The sequence below is a fragment of the Triturus cristatus genome, chromosome 9 (genome assembly GCF_964204655.1).
Source record: "Triturus cristatus chromosome 9, aTriCri1.1, whole genome shotgun sequence".
Lineage (NCBI taxonomy): Eukaryota > Metazoa > Chordata > Amphibia > Caudata > Salamandridae > Triturus > Triturus cristatus.
Window position 1 is genome coordinate 859,332,938 of NC_140592.1, and position 16,711 is coordinate 859,349,648.

The 16,711-nt window shown below is 44.6% G+C and overlaps 1 protein-coding gene across 2 annotated transcripts in view; it reads left to right on the forward strand.

The window, feature by feature from the left end:
- The first annotated feature begins 323 nt into the window (after nucleotides 1-323).
- The window catches only part of MOK (MOK protein kinase), a 488,814-nt gene continuing 472,426 nt past the window's right edge, over nucleotides 324-16,711 (forward strand). For both annotated transcript variants that reach the window (XM_085628022.1, XM_085628023.1), the window contains exon 1: nucleotides 324-447. In XM_085628022.1, coding sequence (XP_085484148.1) covers nucleotides 438-447 — 10 coding nt within the window. In that variant the 5' untranslated portion in view covers nucleotides 324-437. The remainder of the gene's footprint in view (nucleotides 448-16,711) is intronic.

Here is a 16,711-nt window from a genome sequence, read left to right on the forward strand (position 1 = left end):
TGACTTTTATATGTTACGAATTTTAAAGACTTGTTATTTAGTTAACTGTATGCTTATTATCAATTATATATTATGTTTTGATATAAATTAATTATAATGCTGACATATAATTGTAACTAATTCACTTGTCAAAATAAATCATTATTAATAAATAATTTGTTCCTAGATGTAAGGTCGCGAAGAGTAGTGTCTGCAACACGGTTAATGCAAGATGGCAGCAACGTTAGCAGGAACGCTCAAGTCTTACGCAAATGTTATCGCGACTCGTTTCACAAAGTTACCGCGGAGTCAGAGCTCGTGCATGTGTTTCGGTTGTCATGGAGATGGGAATACAACATGGCGGCAAGATACATTCAGAAGCAATGACACGATGAGGTGTGCACAGTGCTGAAGTCGGAGCGACTCTTACCGACTACGGGCAAAGACCGCGCTGCCCCATGATGAACAGTAAGTACACTACAGATAACAAGCTTTGTGCTGAAGTATTCATTTATTTGACCGTAACTCCAGGAAGCAGGGATATCCCACACTGAGAGTGCTCGTGTAGAAAGCCAGCTTAATTACAGGGTGTGTGCATCCATGTTTAGGACTGCGGCGACAACAATAATAATATATAACAGTAAGCTCATTTGGAGTTATCTTATCATCTAAGCTTATTGTAAGAACTACCAAGAGGAAAATGTATGGCATTAGGTGGAAAAATGTTGTTTGCCCTTTGTCTTATATTGGAGTGTGGACTATTTTATGGAAAGGGGGGAAATGGGACGGATGTCAACAAGCCTCCCTAAAAAAAGAGGAAATGTCTTTGTTAAATAGTAATTGGATGCATGCCAAAGTGTCCATCTAATCCATCCTTCTCATGGCATTTCTGAAAGCTGAGGCTTCCCCAGTCTCTATTATAAACATGAGTTACCCCATGCAGACAGTCACCTTCATAATAAAGTGGCTCGCACCTTAAAAGGGTTCCTCCAATAGAAAGCTCACACAGTCCTTGGACAGCGCTGCTGTGGGAATGGATAAGCATGGCAGTGTGGTGACCGCCTCCAAAGTATCCTTTTTAGGGGTGGCTAATGATTGTTTTTCATTCTGGAAGATCTCATGAAATATTGAGAACAAAACGCATAGAGGAAGGGCTTTTGGGTCAGTGTGATGTTGTGATGTTATGTTGCAGCATGTAGTTTGGAATGCTTCATGTGAAGGCATCCCAGACTAGATACGGGAACGATTGTCGAGAGAGACAGAAGCAGTTGTCTGTACTCTGCTCCTTGGGCCAGGGGCGGCTGCTACCCTTTCAAAGGTGTGGGGCGAGGTAAGTGCCCTAGCTCTTCCCAAAAAACAAAATAAAACACACCCTCCCTCCAAAACCCCAAGTAAAACACATCTCCCTCCAAAAGCCCAAAGTAAAATACCCCCTCTCTCCAAAAGCCCAAAATAAATCAACCCCTTCATCCAAAAGTCTGAAAAACACAGCTAGAATTACATTTTAAATAAATAACATATGCAGGTACGTACCCATGGCTGCACGTCATTCACTCTCACTTCTGAATCTGCTGTGGAAGTCTAGCTTCGCTAACCAATCCAGACGTTTCTCTCATGAGCAGTGTCAGGATTGGATGGAGCGGGCTGGCTAGGCGCTCCTTGAGGCCTGTGCTAGGTCTACACCCAGCTGTCTAAGACAGCTGGGCGAAGAGTGCTTTAAAGTGTGCATCTCACTTTGGCAGGTGCAAGACAGCCGGCCAAAGTGACATGCTCTCTTTGGAGCATCCATCCAGCCAGCCAGCCACTGTCCATGCTCTCTGTTGTCAATCAACAGCAGAGGATACGCCAAGCATTTCTCTGGGCTCGGGATCGGCTGGCTGCTGCAGTGTGCACATCGAAAAAATAAAATGTCAATTATATCTTTTAATTGCCATTTTATGTTTTCCTGTGCGGCTCGCAGCGGGCTTCCCCGCCTCGTGAAGAAACCGCAGATGGGGTTATTTTGAGAATAAACCACAACACATTACAGACACTGGTACGTGTCTTCTTTACAACGGTGGCTACGAGCTGTAACCTCAGCCCACACCACACATGAATACTGCTTTTATTTAATATTTTTTTTAATTCTGTTAATTAAGTTGCAAACAGTCCATAGGTATACAGTATACAACGATCATGGAGCACAATGATGGCAAAGATACACAGATCAGAATATGTAGAGATAGACATTGTCCTCAATAGTCTGCTGCATAGAGAATAAAGCGGGGGGAGGGAAATGGGACAAAAGGAGAAACAGTCACTCAGCGGAGCCATGCTACAACATTTACATTGGCTAAATAGGAAGACCCATATCATTCAGCGAGTTGCAAAATCCAACAATTATTGGACAGTTTAAGGCGGGAATTATTACACAGTACCTAATGGAGCTGAAGGCTCAGTCTCTGCATCGACTCGTCCATTAACCGCTGCGTCCGCTCGGGAATTAAGGTACATTTCAAGGGGATGACAGATATCTTTAGATCGGGAGCTTATGGGCATGAGTTCCCAGAAGGCAGTAAGCTGTTCCTGGCAGCACACTGCATCTTTACGCCAATCAGATGCAAGCAAGGTAATGAATATTCCTTTTAGGATAAGGGAAGAAGGAAAACGTATAATGGAGAGACCAGTAGCTAGTGATATTATTGAGAGCACTGAATCAAGTGAATGGTTGTCCCTGTTGGTTAAAGCACACAAGGCCAATGGAAAAGTAAGATTGTGCATCGATCTTTACGATTTGAACTTGAATATATTGGTAGATAAATTTCCCTTGCCAAAGATAGATGTAATGCTTGCTATGACTAAAGGAATCAAATCGTTCAACTCACTGGTTCTAACAGCAGCATACCATCAGATTCCCTTGCCCTCAGACAGCAAACACCTCAGCATTCATAACACTTTTGGGTTGCTTTCAGTTCAAACACATGTCATTTGGGTTTGCGTCGGCTGCAGCAGTATTTCAAAGGTTAATGTATCAATTGTTCAAGGATTTTAAGGATGTATTATTTTTCCAGGATGATATATTAATCATAGGAAAAGATAGACAAGAACATGACCATAGCCTCAAAGAAGTGCTACACAAGCTTATTGAGAAGGGTCTTACAGCAAAATTAAAAAAAAATGAAGAATTGCTGTTAATTTTGAAACTTATCTGGGACATGAAATGAGTAAAAAAGGGATATTCCCAAAAAAGCAATTGTTAGATGCTATGCTCTTTTGCCCACCGAAAGGACGAAGTGAGATCCTTTCTAGTATTCTCTGAATTTTATTAGAAAATTGTGAAGGATTTTTCTACCAAATCATTTAATTTGAGACAATTATTTAAAAAAGGGTGCCATTTGTTTGGGAAGAGGTCCATCAAATGTGTTTTAACAGCATTAAAGCCGATATCTTTAGATGCACGCTGTCACTTGTTGGGAGTCATAGGAGAGACCAGGTGGCCCACACATACGAAAATCTGGCTTATGCTAGCCTCGGGAGTGGCTAAGCGAAACATAGCAAGGTCATGGGAGGCAAATGATCCACCGAGGCTTACCAACTGGAAGCAGGACCTAGACTGGTGCCGACAAGCAGAAAGAGCTGTATATAAAAAAAAAGGTTGCCCAAAAAAATGGGAAAAAAATTTGGAACCCATGGGAGGAATACAGTGAAGGGGCAGAAGCAAGGGAACGCCAGAGAAACAATTGTAAGGCGTATTTGGTGCTGCGACTGCGACCCTGCCATGTGTACGCCATTTGTATATCCTGTTCCGGATGTTGCCAAAATGCATCCGATCGTTGCTATCTGATTGTAATGGTGGACCGATTAAATGTTTAATAAAAAGATTCTTAAAAAAAAAAAGATGATCTCTGTAATGCCATTCCTGTCCAGGGCTTTGACCCCAATGATATCATCATCATTACCATGGATGCCAGTGTTAAATGCATATTTTTTTTATAGAGTTTTATATAGCACGAACTAGACCTGAAACGGGTTTCATAGCGCTTTACGTGAGCACCAATTTCGTTACATAAGGAAACATTCATTTTTGTTAGGCATGGGGAGATTAATTGATTTGACCAGAATCACAGGAAGTTGAGCGTGGTTGCCGAGACTCTAACCCAGTTCCCCAGCTTCAAAGTTGACCACTCTAGCCGTAAGGCTACAACCTGCATTGAAGCAGTTTTGTCTCAAAGGAATAAGTACAATGTTAATCTACCATCTCATTTGCTTCTCACACTCTTACCCCCTTGGAAGAAAAATATGCGTGGGTGTGGGGCTATTAGCAAATTTGGGCAATATGTGTGGAGTTTCCAATTTGTTGTCAGAACAGATCACAAACCTCTTACTAAAGTTTTTTCTATTACTGGCATGAATCTCATTACGTCAAGATTGGCACGTATGTCTTTGCTTCTACTCGATTATAATTACAGGATAGAGTATGTCCTAGGAGTGAAGAATCAAGTTGCTGACTTTTTGAGCAGTGCACCACTGGGGACTAATTCTAACACATTTGAGGACAGATGAAATAGTTACTCTGTAGCTGTGGTGGACAAATTGAATTGTGAGGGAATATATAAGGAAGAATGGGTGGAAGGATATTGTCAAAAGTCACTCACCTGAACTCCAGGCAGTTCCGATACGGTGTTGACTGGAGCCTATGTACTCGGAGAACTAACCTTTTAGCAGTTGCTGAACATGCAACAGTGGAAGTTCCCAAAGGGAAGGGGGGTTGGGATAGAGAAAGAAGACAAACTGCACTGGTCTGGACATGTGTTCTTGTTGGTGTGTGCAGGATCAGGTGCTCTTGGGAAGGTGCAGATATCAGGTACTCTGCACTGGGTTCAGGTACGCAGATCAGTGTTACTTCTATGGAGGACAGTTACAATTAGTGCATTCACAGATGGATCAGTTTAAGACAAAGGATAACAATTGACAGCTACCAAGGTTAGTTCTCTGCGGGCAAGGTCCTGTTGTCACCCCATTGGAACTGCCTGGAGTTCAGGTGAATGGCTTGTGACAGAAGGCCAAGCCACAAAAAATACAGCATCCTTTGGGTGACATGGAAGATCAAGAACAGTTATATACAGAGAATCTAGCTCAGGCCCTAGTTGCTGAGGAAACTGGGGACCTGACTTGAGTTCTGCGAAACCTACAGATAGAAATTCACAAACTTAAAGAAGAGAATACTGTGTTAAAGAGTGAACTATTAAGGTAAAAACCTAGGGTTAACCCATGAGGGAATCACACAACAAAGGACACTTATCCTGTAATGAATCCGCCCAGATTTGGAGACTCCTTTGGTAAGATCGCCTCCTTGATAATGCCTGTGGGCTTTTATGGCGACAGTACTAAATATGCCGTATTTATAAGTGAATGTCAACCACACTTCCTATGTAAACCCAAGGCCTTTCCCAATGACTAAGCAAACGTTGCATTTGTAATCTCATTGTGGGAATGGTGGCAGCAAATTGGTCTATACCATTAATAGAGACTGATAATCCCATTTTATATAATTGGCCTGCCTTTAAGACTGCCATGTCCAGCCTTTTTGCCAAACACATGTTTATCCAGTCCCGTGATAATGAGTTACTTAACTTGCGGCTGGACACAATGGATCTCGTGACCTATATTACCACCTTTACTAAGTTTATTGCTGAGGCCCATTGGCCTGAGGAGAAAAGAACATCACTGTTCTATTGAGGGTTAAAGGATGACTTGAAGGACACATCTCACATTGCAGATCTCCCTGCTGACTGCTCAGAGTTTATAGACCTGGTGGTCAAACTTGATCACCACCTAGGAGAGAAAACCTAGAGGGGATATAAGGGTTTTTGTAGGTAAATCTGACCGCAAAGAGTCTGATAAAGGTCCCAAGACAAAGCCCATGCAAATAGGTGACATCAGAGGGCTTCTATCTGTTGAAGAGAAAGAGTGACGGCGCAAGTTAAAGTTATGCCATTATTGTGGCAAAGCTGGGCATTTTGCTCGAGAATGCACTGTTAAGCCGAAGACGACTAGTAAAACAGCACCCTGCCTTGAAGTTTCTGAAAAACAGGAAAACTAGAGTTCTCGACAGGAATGGAGATCACCTCATTGAGAGAAGCTGAACACCAGATCTCCAAGTATCAGGCAAATACCATAGTCAGAATTCTGCATCATCTCACTATTCAAGTAACAGTCATTCTGAGCACATAAAAGAGACATGTCCTTTCCGTGCTCATAGACTCTGGTGCAACTCTGAACATTTTTGATTTAGCCCTGGCTAGCAAGTTAGGAATTCTCAAAGTGTTAAAGGACAAGCCAGAACCCATACGCGGTGTTGACGGGTCAGAATAATCATCAGGCAGGTTTTATCACATTTCAAACTGCTCTGGCCTAAGTGTGTGGCAATGGCGATACTTAGCAACTAATTACTGTCCTTATCGATATACCCATTTGTGGTGTCATCCTAGGGATGCGTTGGTTAGAGTGTTACAACCCCAAAATAGAGTGGGTGCTCCAAACTAACTCCAGACCCCCCCCCCCCACCATAACATGACGACATGCCATCAAGAGGCTGCGCTGGAGTTAATAGCATTGTTACATTGCACCACCACTCTAGCGCGTAAGACACCACCTCTACCAGATGCCTATCACGACTTTCAGAATGTTTTTGAGCCTATGAAGGCAGCCCAGTTACCACTATTGTATTGATCTTCTTCCAGGAGAGACATTACTGTGTAGTAGGGTGTATGCGCTCACTGAGCCGGAAACACCATATCTCCACTAGTATCTGGATGAGTTATTACAATTGGCTTTCATACTCCATTCCACCTCGCCCATTTACTCCTGACTCTTTTTTTGTCCCGAAGAAGAATTAGTAATTACGTGCCTGCATAGACTACAGGGCAGTCAACAAGGCCACCATAAAGAAAAGGTACCCACTTCCCCTGCATCCAGTTTTACTGGACCAAGTGCAACACTCAACCATCTACACTGAACTGGATCTCCACGGGCCTATCATCTGGTACCGGTCACAGAAGGCGACAAGTGGAAGACGACATTCTGCATGAAGTTGGGATTGTTTAAGTACACCATCATGTCCTTTGGCTTATGCAATGCCCCAGCAGCATTTCAGTACTTTATAAATGAAGTACTTCAAGACTTTCTGAATGTATGCGCTGTCCTCTACATAGATTACATTTTAATTTACTCAAACAGTGAGACAGAGCATATCCAACATGTCAGTGCAATCCTCCACTGCTTGAGGGAGCATGCCTTGGTCGCAAAACTAGAAAAATTTACCTTTCATGCTCAATCTGTCGAATTTCTTGGGTATCTTTTATCACCTGCTGATGTTACCAAGAATCCCAAAAATGTGTACGCAATACTTGGTTGACCAGAACCAACCAATGTCAAGGATATCAAACAAGTGCGCAGGTTTGTTAACTTAAACAGGGTGTTCATTCCTAACTTTTCTGACACAGTTGCACCCATCAATCAACTCCTACGAAAAGGTCAGCCCTTTTGTTGGACCGAAACATTCACCCATGCATTTCACACCTTAAAAACCAAATTCACAACCGCAACATCAAGATCCAGACCAGCCATTTTTTGAGGAAGCTGACACCTTTTAGGTAGCCATAAGTGGGGTGTTATCGCAAAAAGATTCAAAGAGAAGACAAGACATCTTCACCCCATAGCATTTTACTCAAAACAATTACTCACAGCTGAAAAACACTATACTTTGGCCAAGAGAGAGCTCTTGGCTATCAAGTTGTTTTTTGGGGAATGGAGACATCATCTGATGGGGTCGAAACACACTGTCACTATTTTTACTGACCACAAAAACCTGCAATCTTTTGGCTCCATCAAGGCACTTATATCACACCAATGCAGTGGTTACACTTTTTGAGTGACTTTGATTTCCTAATCATGTATCGCTCCGGACCAAAACAACTACAATTGGACATTCTCTCTAGATTAGGACACACTCCCACTAATGCCCAAGAACCTGATCCACACAACATTATCCCATCAAGTAAAATAGTGGTTCTGAGCAAGACAGATGATTTCATGACTGAGCATCGAACAATAGCCAGTAAAGAAACACCCATGAGTGGTTTAAAAAACCAAACAACATTATTGCAAATGGCTTAGTATATCACAACAGCCTGTTGTACATACCCACTAAGGGGCTTACTTACAAGCCCCTTGCGCCGCCGGTGCGCTACTTTTTCCCATGTAAAAAGTGGCGAACCGGCGGCACAAAGGGCTTGTAAATAAGCCCCTAGGTATTTAGTACAACAAATACTTTAATGGAATCATGATTCCCCTTTTGCTGGGCCCTCTAGTGTACAGAAAAATCTTGTTTTTTAATTTTTATATCTGTTTATTGTTAAGCTTGAATATTACACTGTAGGTCCCCCATAAGGGGCCAGAGCAGACAGCAAGGATCACAAACAGAACAAGCCTTTTCCATAGTACAAAGTAACAGCCCTAAGAAGTCCCCACACCCTCAACCCCTAAATCCCAGGGCACTAAAGGAAAAATGCAGTAACCCCTATGACATCATCTCATCACCTTCGGCAGTTGTGCAGCATTTGGCAGTCCCAATGTTAGACAAATCAAGAGCATCAAATTACATCAACTTTATAAATCAGGGTTACTCAGAAGATACACAGTGAGCGGAGCCCAAAAGTCTTTAGGGTGCGAAGTTTCAGACAATTCCTCGGCGTAGATCTCCAGTTGCTCCTTACAATAAAGTAAATCTCAGACCCACTTTTTCAGTGTTGGGGTGATTATAGAGCCCCAGCACTGTGCCACCGCTCTCTTAGCCAGTAAGGTCGAAACAGCCACCAATCTGCTGTTACAGGGTTTAAGTGGCTTTACCCAGCCCAATAGGCAAACCTCAGGGGTACAGAGCACTGGTTCTGACACCACTTTTGTGAGCAAATTCATAACCTTTTCCCAAAAGCTATTTATACCTTTACAATTCCATGCTAAATGCAAGAAGCCCGCATCCCCCTGCCCACAACAAACGCAACAAGCGCTCTCCCGCAGACCAAAGCGCATTAGTTGAAGTGGGGTATAGTATAACTGGTGCAGGTATTTAAAATGGATGATGCGGAGGTTACAGTTTGCCGTTAGTCGGCCAGTCAGGGTGCAACAGAACCTCCACATATCCGGCGACAAAGAGGTACCCAATAGCGCCACCCATTTGCTATAGGAAGGGGAATCAAGCTGTTCTCTTTCCCTAAGAGATGCATTATACAGTTTTGTTATCAGGCCTGTGCGGTCCACCCCTGCTAGTACCGCCTGCAGTGCCAACAGCGGCTTGGACTCCACGGGTAGTCGGGATAGATGGCTCTTATCGCCTGCCGCACACGAACATAAGTGAACCCAAGCATTAACCCTCGATCCCTGCCACCCTGTGTGTCAGAGAGCGATCTGAATCGGCCATGCTAATAAAGATCCCCTACTTGTGTTATTTCCACCCCACCTAATGTTTTGAGAGCAGCTGGCTCTTGTGCAGCAGAGATATCCGGGTGCGCATCGAGTGCTAATGTCGGGGCGTAGAGATATTGCAATTTTGCACATGCCGCAAGCATCTTCCACGGCCATGCGGTGCAAAGTGCAGGATTAATTGCAGTCCAGGGCCCACCACCGCCACCAGACAAGGAGGTCGCGACAAGGGCCAGTGGAAGAACAGCATCAGCCTCAATTGGTAAGTGTGGTTGGAAGTGTTGTGGGAAGAACCAATAATGAGCAAACTGGGCCTGTGCACAAAGATAGTATAAGCGCATATCCGGGGCCTCTAAACCTCACCGCTCGAACGGCAACACCAGAACCTCCCAGTTACATCGGGGCTTCTTGCCACCCCACACGAACGACAGTAATGCCGACTGAAGAGAGTGGAACACCGCAAGATTGAGGCGGATAGGAATATTAATGAACAAATAAAGTAGTTTGGGCAAAAATTTCATTTTGACCACAGCGATGCGGTCTGCTAAGGAGAGCGGAAGTTTAGCCCATTGTACTGCACGATCAGTGATGTGGGTCAGGTCGTGGCCATAATTCTCAGAAACAAACACCTCAGGGTCCCTGTGTAGCCATACCCCAAAATATTTGACTGGGTCAGTGTACCATGTTAATGGGAAGTCCAGCTCCACGCGCTACGTACCAGCGGTTAGCGGAAATACTGTCGATTTCGCCCATTTATGCCCAGCCCTGAGAAACGTTCGAATTTGATATACTCACGGAGCAATCCTGGGTGATATGTTTCAGGTTCTCGGACATACAAGAGCATATCATCGGCGTACATTGAGACCACCAATGGACGCTGTCTAAATCGTAAGAATGCCTGAGCGTGGCATTGGCGGAGCTTACAAGCCAGTGGCTCCAATGCAGCGCGAAAAGCATTGGCGACAGGGGTCAGCCCTGCTGCGTGCCTCGCTGGATAGGAAACGCAGTGGAGACCCAGCCATTGACCCGCACCCGCGCCGCAGGCGCCACATATAGTAAGTGAATCCATTAAAAAAAAATAAAAGGGCGGTAGTCCCATTCTGGGCAGGACTGTAAACATAAACTCCCACTGCAGGTAATCAAAGGCCTTTGCTGCGTCTCGTAGCACAGCAACTGCATGAAAATCAGCCTCGAAATAATGCAGGGTGGAGAAGACCGTGCGCAAATTGTGTGCTGTCGACCGGGCGGGGACAAACCTCGACTGATCCGGGAGGACCAGATTAGGGATAAGGGGTTGAAGCCTACTGGCGATCATTTTCGCCAATATTTTGGAATCTATATTGATGATGGAGAGGGGGCATTAGGAATCACGTCGATTAGCAGGCTTATCTAGCTTAAGAAGCATGACCAGGAGGGCCTCTTTTAACGTTGGGGGGAGAGTACCACTGTCATACGCCTCCGCAAAGACGTCCAAGAGTCTGGGCGCAAGGTCATCCGCATACGCCTTGTAGAACTCGCTCTAAAGTCCATCCAGGCCCGCAGCCTTACACGTGGGTAGTGACATAATGGGCAGTTTTACATCTTCCACGTTAAAGGGCTGTGTAAGGTATTCACGTTGGTTGAGGGACAGCCAGCCCAGTGCGATATTGTCTAAATACGCATGTATATCGGCAAACGGCGCCTGCGCCCGATCTCCATAGAGATTGGAGTAGAAGTCCAGCAACGACTCACTCATTTCAGGGGAAGTATAGTGTGCCATCCCCTCAGAGTCTAGCATTTCTGTTATGTAGTCCTGGCTACGCGGTGCAGCTAGCTTCTGAGCCAGCAAGCGACTAGGGCGACCACCCTCACCACAGTAACGAACATGTAGCGCCGTGACCTATGTGTCAGCTCCTTATCCACTGTTTCATTGTGTTCCGTTACCAACTCCCGTAGAGTAGCTAGAGTGTTGGCGGCTGGATTTTGGGTGTATTCGCACACCAGTGCAGAGATTTCATCCGCCAGTTTGTTTATTCAACGATGCAGGTCCTTCAAAACCCCGGCCTGCGCCCCCATGCAGATGTCCCTGATGGTTACCTTAAATGGTTCCCACAAGACCCCAGCACTATCTACTGAACCAGCGTTTTCTTTAAAAAAGTTACTAATGACCGCGCCAACTGTACACCTGAACATCTGGTCTGTAAGGGAGGAGGGCTGCAATAGCCATTGAAACGGGGGCCGCTCGCATGCGGGGGCCTGCATCTCTAGCAGCACCAGGGAGTGGTCTGACAGTGTTTTGGCCAGGTGGCGAACGTCAATAAGCCAAGTGCATGCCATCTCCGAAAGAAGCCAATAGTCCAAGCGGGACCATGTGCCATGCACCGTGGAGATGAATGTACTTTGAAGTGTACCCGGGTGCCTCATGCGCCATATATCCTGTACAGCTCCCTCATCGAGAAAACACGGTAACGCCTTAGTTGCCTGCCTGTGTCGCGTTGCCACGCTGCCCTGTTTGTCTAGCTGCCCATCGAGGCAGGCATTGAAGTCACCACTCCAGAGCAATTCAGCCGGAGGGGAGTTTGAGATGCGGCGCCAAACATCTGTGAAGAAGGAAGGGTCGTCAACGTTTGGGCCATAGACATTCACCAGAAGGACCCCCACGCCACCGAGATGACCATGAACCAGCGCTACCCTGCCTTGGGTGTCCGTCTCCGTACGGAGCACAATGAACGTGACCCCTTTCTTCACCAATATCATCACCCCCGAGCATAAAAGAAATAAGAGGAAGCGACCCTTAGCCCCGCCCAGCGGGCGCCAGCAGTCTTTTCCGAGTGTTGTGTAAAATGTGTTTCTTGTAAGAACGCCACCTGGACGTCCAGTCTGTCGAAGTGTGCCAGCACAGATCATATCTTCTTGGGGCTATTTAGGCCACGCACGTTCCAGGTGTTACTACCCTTGGACTCACAAACTCAGATGTAATCAGTGGCGTGAGATAAAGTATGGAAACAGAGCGGTAGAGGTACAATGAAAGTATAAGATGAAAGTGCCAACCAGCCCAACCCCCACAATCCCCCACCCACTTAAGCTACCCAAACGTGCCAAAGCCATCCCGTCCCGACATAAACAATCCCCAACATGGGAAACAAGGTGAGCGTAACTTTTTATGGGGAACACCCATGGGGGGAACACCAGAGTGTTACTAGCCTCCCACGTAGTAGGAGGTGGCTGATCGGGGCATAGACGTGTGAGGATATACGAACAGATACCAATATACATTGCATCAAATACATTCAGTCCAAAAGTTGTTGCCGTCCCTACAGGGCGGCTAGCTTAAATGATCGGGGACCACAGGGTACGTCCGCAATAAAAATCTCCCTGGATGGGGAATGAGCAGGGAATACAATGCATCACAGTATGAACAACCAGCATTTAAGCACAGGGAACAAGAGAGGCACCTGAAGGCAGCCACAGCCATCCACCCGCCCATCAACGCTCTGTGCCAAAATAGAAGGGGGAAAGCGCATCACAGTATATTAAGTGAGGACCATGCCCACCAAGAGAGCCAGAGACAGTGGCGGGGTCTGCCACCTCCGGCGCAACTGGATCCTGCAATAAAGGAGGGTGAAAATGCAGAGCATAGACAATACAGCAAAAAGCAACAGGTAATAGCCAATTTAATTATAACCAGGCGACATCCTAAGCGTAAGGGCACAGCATGAAATGTCAAGCATGTCAAATCTGCCGAACAGGGACCACTGTTATAGAGCAGCCCCAGGTGCACAATCACTGCTCCTCGTTGTTTCGGGTCAATGCAGATTCCCCTATTTAACATTTAATGAGGATTAAATAGTACCTATTGCATACAAATCACATTTGTATACACAAGCAGAAATGCGCTTCACTTCAACTGAAAAATTCTGACAGCAGTTCAAACCGCTGTAGCAAAGGAAAGAGCTCTAGCACAGGGGAAACGAATTATTGTCGTGACTCCAGTACCACCCTTAGAGGCGGTTACAAAAGCGAGCATTCCAAATGCAAAAGCTTTACATCCAAGATGGATACAATGGGTTAATTCTCTTGCTGCAACAGATGTTGAATATGTTTTTGATCCTGATTTAAAAACACAAGCATTTCTACAATATGAACATGAATGTCCTCTGCCCACTGTGATTCTTCCTCTTGATCAGTACGAATTTATAATTTATACTGACGGATCAGCACAACCCGCTACAGGGAGTAAGCAAGCTTACAGTGCAGCATGCACAATCGTTAAAGGTCACATGCAAGATGGTATCTTCAGACCTATGGTCACTAAAACTCAATCTCTAGGAGATTGTACAGCTCAGCGAACTGAACTACAAGCATTCAAACTGACACTCGAAAATACAGATCGTGAATTCCCCACACTTAAAGTGTGCGATTCCTTTTACTGTGTTCAGTCGTATAATGAATATTTGCAGAATTGGCTTATAAATGGATTCAAAGATGCAAAAGGTGGCACAATAAAGCATAAAACGCTTTGGGAACAAGTAGTTCAGTTGGGAAACGGACTACAAAATACTCACGTGATACACATGCTGGCGTGATGCAACGTGATGGCGTTCACGTTGCAGGGAATTCATTGGCTGATGAAGCCGCGAAGGGGGCTGTGCAAACGGCTTCCGTAGCTGCGATCACTCGTTCAAAAACGAAAATAGACAGTGAGATATTGTTGGCTGTCAATGCTTCAAGTAAAGGCAGCGGTGCAGCGTTACCGAAAACATTTCCACTCAAGTACTCTTATGCAATTGATGTAAACAACATTCCCTTTGCTCGAATCCCTGGAGTGGGGGATATGGTAATTCCAAACAAGGAACGAAGAGCAGCTTTGATTTATGAAGCACATCTTGTGGAGGGTCTGTCACATCAGGGGATCTCTAAAACAATATTGGCATTAAAAGAGATGTACTGGAGGCCTGGAATGAATACACTTATTCACATCTTCGTCAATAACTGCATAGGCTGCAATAGACAGCGTTGTGCAGAATGCCACCAGACACCAGACTACGAAGTAGCCTGCCCAGTACAGACACCATTGTTAGACAGCATTAGACTCTACGTACAGGCGTTCTTTTGGACAAATGCAATCCCATAAACACTAAGTCAAGGTTCCTATGGATGTGGCCTCAGCGCTCGGCTGACGCTCAAACTGTTATAAAAGATTTGCGAGTCTTTATCGGCGCATACGCAATTGGCACACTACATTCTGACCTGGGCTCTGCGTTTAGCTCTCGATCTTACAAAGAAGCCATGGCAAGTTTGGGCGTAGCATTGCGGTACTCCTCTCTGTTTCATCCTGAGGGAAATTCTGTTGTGGAAAGGAAAAACCAGGACATAAAGCAGTCTATAACAGCTAGAGTATTAGATTCGGGTGATGAGTGGGTCAAACATCTTTATGGGGTCCAATGCTCATTAAACAATTTGCCAAGAAGTTCTCTGGGGAGTCACTCCATATGAGGTCCTATTTGGGACAAGAATGTGGGATCCTGATCTCAAATGTAAAGGCACAGTGGTGGAAAATAAGCCCTTTGATATCAAAGATCGTTTGGCTGTTTTACAGGATCTAAATGAACTAAGATCGAAACAAAGCAACGTGTTCCTGAAGCCAACCACCACTGGGGAAAAACCAGCCATCCCAGCAAGGCCTGTCTGGATCTAAAAAGCTTGGGGATCTAGTCAGAGAGAAGATTGCGGACAAGAAGGAATTTGGGCCTTCTTACATCCTAGCTATCCACAGAACAAGAACAGTACTTCTGCCACCCCTTGCTGAAAGAAAGGAGAAAAGATTTGTGTCAATCGACCTCATCAAACTACACTATGTGGCCAATACTACACTGTAGGCCTCGTGGACTCCGACCTAGTAGCAAACGTACTCCTCTTGCTACTATCCAAGAGGTCCTGACTGAAAGGCTAATCACCATCGAGAGTTCAGCAGTAACAGATGAAGGACTATGCAACCATGCTATGGAACTCATCCCTCTTGAAACTCAAATAACAGTTCGTCCAGACACACATGTCTACACCAATGTAACACGTGATCCACTGGTTCCAGCGATTTCAATGGATCCTGATGCAATTCCAACAATTGACCGAACTGCTTCTGGCTACTTCATTAACTTTGATACATTTTCTGAGGATCCAAGTAAGCCCGAAACGACGCCAGCCAAAAAACATACAAAGAACAAGTACAAGACTATTTTCATTTTCTGAAAGAGACCTATCTGGTTTCACCATGGATTGAACTATGGATTATTTTTGGAATATTTTTCTTTCTGCTTTGGCTAGATTTAGTAATGACTATTAGCGTGCTCGTGAATGGAAGAGATATTCATTTGGACACTGAAAGTAAACATGTGAACTTACTTTTAAAGCCACACAAATCATCCCATCGTGAAGCAAGAAACTTGTCAGCAGTGAACATCACAGCAGTTCCTATACAAGATAGTATAGTTTGGGACAAAACCGATTATGATATATTCGGCCCGTCTGAACTTTTGAAGATTCCACACTTATTTAAAATTTCATTAAGTGACTTTATTACCTCTAGTACCTATTCTGATGATTGGGACATTAAGATTGTTAATAACATGATGTCTGATCTAGAAAGGTCTGCTGCATTTTTCTAACAATGAAAACTTAGAGGGTTCATCAGACTACGAACAGCTTTTTTGTTATAACCACTATGGTCATCATTTCTTGCACAAATCTGCAACACCTAGAAATGTGTTTATGTTTAACCAATGGGAACATTGTCCTACACCACCAAAGGGTAGTTAGTTCGAAAACATTTGCAGATTATTTTTCAGGATACAATACATCTGATCCAGAAACATTTTTCTATAAAAATGTAAACAAAACAGGACAGAAAAGTATGTTAACAAATACTAAACAGATTTATTCTGCAACCTTTATTGCCCAACTGTCTAGACAAGGGTTTGACTTTTGGAAAGACACAAAATCTGTCTGGGGTTCTAAAGATTGGCAAGTGAAGGAGATGGAAGCTTTGTTTAGAGCCTGTATCATCCCACAGCAAATAATGTTTTGAATGACTCTGTGCAGCAAACATCTTGCCTTGGATTAGCCAAGATCAAGGACATGAACACACCTTCTGTGCCAACACCTGCAAGTAATAGCACTTCACAGGAAGCAGTCACAGTAGACACCATACTGCAACACAACAGATCCGATCCTGAATGGGAAAAATGGTTGCTCTGGCCCACAGACACAAACATCTGTCAAGAAAGATTCCTGA